This window comes from Austrofundulus limnaeus, unplaced genomic scaffold (assembly GCF_001266775.1).
Source record: "Austrofundulus limnaeus strain Quisiro unplaced genomic scaffold, Austrofundulus_limnaeus-1.0 Scaffold1657, whole genome shotgun sequence".
Lineage (NCBI taxonomy): Eukaryota > Metazoa > Chordata > Actinopteri > Cyprinodontiformes > Rivulidae > Austrofundulus > Austrofundulus limnaeus.
In genome coordinates this window covers 20528-25964 of record NW_013954059.1, presented here as the reverse complement: position 1 = coordinate 25964, position 5437 = coordinate 20528, and the positions used below count along the sequence as shown (strand labels likewise).

Here is a 5437-nt window from a genome sequence, read left to right as displayed (position 1 = left end):
CATTTAAAATGTAATGTGAACGTTCACACAAAAAGATCGTATTTTTTCAAAAAATCGGAACTGAGCATTAAGACCTGCAGTGTGAACATAGCCAAAGTGGTGCTATAAATATATAAAGTATTGTTAGTGTATTTACAGTATGCACAGGAAATCGTTCAAAAGTACCTGTCCTTTGAAAAAGAAGTTGGGGAGGTACTTCATTGCATTGCTGCGAATGCAGGCGATGTTCTGGTAGCCTCCCGGGTTAGAGGCGCGCAGCGACTGAATGCGGTCCTTAACATAATCCGATACTTTCACCCGAATCTCCAAACCCAAGATAAGTTTATCTGGGAAGAGCGGCGATAACTCCACTGGAGAGAGTGAAGGATGAAGAAAGACAGAAAAACATCAGATCAATCTAGAATAAGTCTTTGAGTGAAGAAAAGTGCAGCTTAACAGATCTGTGACCTAATTACCTAGAAGGCCCCCGTATCCACAGCCAACATCTGCAAATTCGACTTGAGGGATATCTTGCTCAGATGGGTCAGAGGTTGAGAGGGCTGGATACAGCTCGGACCAGTCCATTTCTTGAGGACACACCGGACTGAAGAGGAAGAGGAGGACACAGTAAGATACAAAGACTATATATTGTAACTAATTTGTACTGAAGAGAGACGGCAGACAACAACAAATAATATAAACTGCTATCATGAAAATAATATATTGGGTCTTACAGATTTGTAAGGTGAATTTTTTAAAATAAAATAAAATTATATAAGCAAAATGAAAGAATGCTTTCATCAGGGGATATCAGTGTTGAACTCATTGTGACTTCTATTAGATAAGATGCAGATTCAATTAGCTGGGTCTTTAAAACGGAACAGACTGATGGAATGATCAAATCTTGAATCAATGTCTCTGACAACGCAATATAAGAGTCGATAGCTTTGGGGAGCAAGTCCAAAAAGTGTGTAATGGGGATCAATATTGAATTGTCAGTCAGATTGAGTCGTTATGAGCTGAGAGGTCCAGAAACTGCAGGGATAGGAAGGCAGAATTGATTCAAATTACTAGTCAGGAAAAAAGACAAGATAATACATTTAAATTACAGTAACAGCTGTATGTATGTATGYCTTACAGTGCTGTACACTTAGTACAGTGCAAAAGTTTTAAACCAGACCTAAGTTCTTTCTTCTTTGCAGCCAAGGACAAAGTTTTTTTAAGGTCGTTTGGATCAATCGATCCTCAGGCTTTCTGAAGGTCTCTCAGAGATTTTCTTTGGACTTTGGCTGTTTTTTTTTTCACTCAGTTCCTTCCCTGACTCTGTATTGGACCATAACAGCATATAGTGTAGTTTGTGTTTAAAAATAAAGACAAAAAGAAGTCAGGCCTGAAATTTATCTTCATTATATGAATAGTATTTAAAAGAAATTCCTTTAAGGAAAAAAAAACATCTATTTTATAAAATGCTTTTTATATTAAATAATATATATATAGGAAATAGTTGATGTGATTTAGTTGAGTAAATTCGACACTTAATTTTTTAGAGCACATAAACAACTCCTTTCATGATGAGTTCAGACAGATTTCATTTATAACAAGTAACTAGGTGTTAAACTTTAAAGTAAAGAAGTAAAAGTATCATTTTTAGGTTTTAAAAGTAACTAAGTAAAAGAAAAAGTCACGATTTAAAAAAATACTTGGTAAAACTACAAATCCTCAAAAAAAATACTAAAGTACTGTAACAAAGTAAATATACTTAGTTACTATAGACCTCTGTACATTACTGTGTATTATATATTATATAGCTAAAGCACTAGGTCATTCCACACTGTTTTAAATATCTATATATACAGTATTCACAATATTTATTAAATAGGACGAGCATTATGTGATCGGTAGTGATGGGGCATTCTCAGGTTTTGTTATTTTGATGTAGTTTTATTTATCGCCAGCAGATGTCACTATTCAGACGGTATGAAGTGAAGCTATATAGTAAGTTTCACAATCACTCTTTTAGTCATGCTTTTGATCAAAAAATAAAAACAAAAACTGTACTGTTGTTCTTAACTTTGACGAACCAAACCGTAAAACACTGAATGGTGTGAAAAGTCTGATGGAGATGACTCACTATTCGAAAGAGTGGTGCGCCATCGGGTTAGAATGGGCTCTTTGTCTGTAAAAACGCTTCTGTGGCATCGACGAAGCCATGTTGAACTGAACTGGAGCAGGAACAGTGTCCAAAGTGTTTCTAAAATACTAAGAATCACAAAGAAAGCCACTTCGATTTGTTTCTTCTTTGACTGGTTTGTCGCATGTAGAGTCGCGAAAGTTTGACGTCATCACAAAGCGTCTCCTCAGGGTTGCCAGATCTGATCGCTAGTTATTATTTTATAATTAGATCATGTAAAAAAAAAAAAAAAAAAAAAATAGTAACACGTTGAAAGTTAAAAAAAATAACTATATAAAATGGTTAATTTGTTAATTCGTTGCATTTGTTTGAACTGATTTAGTTAAATGCGGTTAATCACTTTACATTGCTGCACAACAAAACTTTGGAAATATAGTGAATTTCATTACCGTCTGAAGTGCAGCAGGCTCAGTTCTCCTGCCATAAAGTATTATCATAAACCTGTTTCATGGACATATCCGCAGCAATAAAAAAATAACTAGTCTCTAATTTATAAAAAGAATGTGCCTAGATTAAAAAATTACTTGTTTCTGTGGCATATAAAATGTTCAATTTATATCTTTTTTATAATAAAAAANTACATTCCTTTTACTTGTACATGCATTTGTGTCTCTTGAATGCATAAATTGAATTTTTTTTTATAATTTTGTCCAACAAGTCTTTTTATTTCTATGTGCTGCTGCAATTTAGCTTAAAGTTTAGTTAAAAATAAATGCACAGGTAATGTTTTCCTCCTTGCTTTGTTTTAAATTAAACTTTAAACTTTTAGCTAAACTGAGGCAGCACAAGCGTGCAACACATAGAAATAAAAAGACTTGCTGGAAAATATATAAAAATAATTAAACATTTAAGACACACAAATGCATGTACAAGTAAAAGGAAAAACAATTAATATATATTAAAAAAAACAGTAAATATTAAATTATGTGTTCAACTATATAGACTAATTTATTGGAACTAACCTGGAAAAATAAATATGAAAGTTAATATAAATATAAAACAAGAGATAAAGTTCTCCTTTTTAAATTTAATTAGTGCATTTTAAGTGTATTTATTTAATGGTTCATATAATTCTGCTTTTATTTCTACTTATGTCAGTTTTGGTCCTCCGTACTGCAGAAGCCTGATAATCATCTATTCATTCATATCAGGTGTGTTGGAGCAGAGAAACAAGTAAAACATGCAGGGCTGCTGCCCTCCAGGACCAGGAATGCTCATGCCTGATTTAAAGGAAACGGATCACATCAGTTTTCTTACTTTTGGGGGTTCAAGTAGCAGCTGGTGAAAGTCTTTGAGACGGGGTCTCACAGCCTCCAGGATGCTGTGGTTAACGGAGAACGAAGAGTGGGACATCCCAGGAGGACCGTCCATGTGACCCTCAAACCTAAAAAACAAAGTCAGAATCTGAATACCAAGCTGACTACAGCACTCAAACATTACTTTATAACCGTGTGCGTGTGTGTATGTATATATATATATACGCAATCATTTTTATCATCCAAAGTTTTACAACATCAAACATTAAAATACAAAAAATTAAGTAAAAATGAACTTAGTTACATTTAGAAATATGTGTCAAGGTGATAAAAAAATCATAGATTTGATCAAGAATTCAAATTTTTATCCAGAATTTTTTTTTTCACAGTCTTGTAGGTTTTACTGGAATGATGTGCACTCACACAGCTCAGAAACATGTTTTTCCTCATAGCTCAGTGAAAGTTTTAAGAATAAAATGTACAACTACAGTTTCAGGCAGTTTTTTATGGCACATTAGGGTTTGTGTGTATCAGCACTTTAACGTCTCCTTCAAGGACCTTTAGTCCTGTCCTGGCCTCATACGGTGGTCACTCTCATGACCATCTCCTGGTTGGAGCCGCTCAGGTTGGATGCTCTCAGCTGGCTGAGGATGTGCAGGATGGCGTAGCCACAGTGGTGGTTGAGAATAGTCCTGACGTACCGGCTCGTTGTCCGGCCGCTGTCTGTGACGCCATCTGAAAAGTTCCCCTCCGCCTGAGCAGCAGCTTTACTGCTGCAGCCGACAGGGTTGCCTAAATCCTTGGCTTTGTCGTAGTTCAGCACTTTCCACTGCTGGTTCACTGCCTGCCAGCGCTTAAAGATCCGGTAAACAGATGATCCTTCGTGCATTATAAGACCTGAGGGACAAAAAGTTGTCATGACTTAGACTAGATTTAGAGTTTTAATGAGACGGGTTGTTGTTGTTGTTGTTGTTGTTGTTTTTGTTGTTTGGAACTATTAGAGTTCATAGAAACTTTACAGAAGGTACAGAATGTACCTTGGGTTGTTTGAGAGTGGTTTGAAAATAAATTGTTTCAGAGATTTGCTGCCAAATTGAAAATATTGGTTATACACAAACAATATCTTATTTATTGTAGGTTGCTCCTTGATTGACTTGGGAGAAACAGAGTTGATTTGTGACCTGAAGGACAGGCTAACGCAGGGGTGGGCAATCCTGGTCCTCAAGGCCACAGCCCTGCATGTTTTACTTTTTCCCTGCTCCATCACACCTGATTCAGTCACATAATTACCTCTTCCAAGTTTTGCAGAAGTCTGATAATCATCCATTCATTCAAATTAGGTGTGTTGGAGCAGAGAAACAAGTAAAACGTGCAGGGCTGCAGCCCTTGAGGACCAGGACTGCCCACCTCTTTCAAACAAGAAAGGAGAATAATCTGCGTAAAGTACAATTTAAGGGAAATGATGTAGTTTTAAAAACAACATTTAAAAATAATATGAATAAAGTTAGTAAATGTATGCTTTTGGGAGGAAAAGTTCATGTAAAACACAATAAAGTTTTTGTACATTAATACATAAACAGCATTGATAGGAAAGTGAAACGTAAAACCACATCACCCAGTAGACTTTTATTAGATGACGGACAAAGAGCCTCCTTCTCACCTACGCAAACTATGTCCATGAAGCCGTACATGCTGTAGCAGATCTGAAACAGGAGGTCCTGCCGCTGCCACCTGGCCGAGGGGCTGAGAGACGACCACACCAGCCAGGAAACGCTGGCGATGAGGAAGAGCGAGCCCAAGACTATGGCTGCTATCTGCACCTTCTCAATCACGGTCAGAGAGATGGCCTGCCACTACACACACACACACACACACACACACACACACACACACACACTTTTTACTTTACACATTAGTTCCAGGTTTTAAGACTGGAATGATTTGATCACATTTTGTTTTAAAGAAGATAACGCACACAGGTGTATAATAAAGTCCTACTGTTCTGTTAAAT

At 36.4% G+C, this 5437-nt stretch overlaps 3 protein-coding genes across 3 annotated transcripts in view; all 3 read right to left on the bottom strand.

Annotated features, from left to right (window-relative positions):
* The window catches only part of ppp6r3 (protein phosphatase 6, regulatory subunit 3), a gene marked incomplete at its 5' end in the record, with an annotated part of 37680 nt that overhangs the window by 19318 nt on the left and 12925 nt on the right, over positions 1-5437 (bottom strand). The window contains 1 exon segment of the mRNA XM_014033184.1: positions 3428-3554. Coding sequence (XP_013888638.1) covers positions 3428-3554 — 127 coding nt within the window.
* On the bottom strand, positions 166-2298 carry LOC106536017 (tRNA (guanine-N(7)-)-methyltransferase; the record flags this gene model as incomplete). Its single annotated transcript, XM_014033186.1, is given in 3 exon segments — positions 166-350; positions 456-583; positions 2111-2298. Coding segments are annotated over 3 exon segments (393 nt in total), but the record flags the coding sequence as incomplete, so codon positions are not given.
* Positions 3777-5415, bottom strand: LOC106536018 (E3 ubiquitin-protein ligase MARCH9). The gene is made up of 2 exons (XM_014033187.1): positions 5087-5415; positions 3777-4323 (listed from the first exon to the last, which is right to left on the bottom strand). The coding sequence occupies exons 1-2, from the start codon at positions 5115-5117 to the stop codon at positions 4004-4006; spliced, it is 351 nt and encodes a 116-aa protein (XP_013888641.1). The 5' UTR covers positions 5118-5415; the 3' UTR covers positions 3777-4003.

What these genes read in the sequence shown, in the direction of transcription:
- LOC106536018 (XM_014033187.1), bottom strand. Translation starts at nt 5,117, where the DNA reads ATGTACGGCTTCATGGACATAGTTTGCGTAG. An exon ending in CATGGACATAGTTTGCGTAG is followed by an intron (nt 4,324 to 5,086) that starts GTGAGAAGGAGG and finishes TTTGTCCCTCAG; the next exon opens with GTCTTATAATGCACGAAGGA.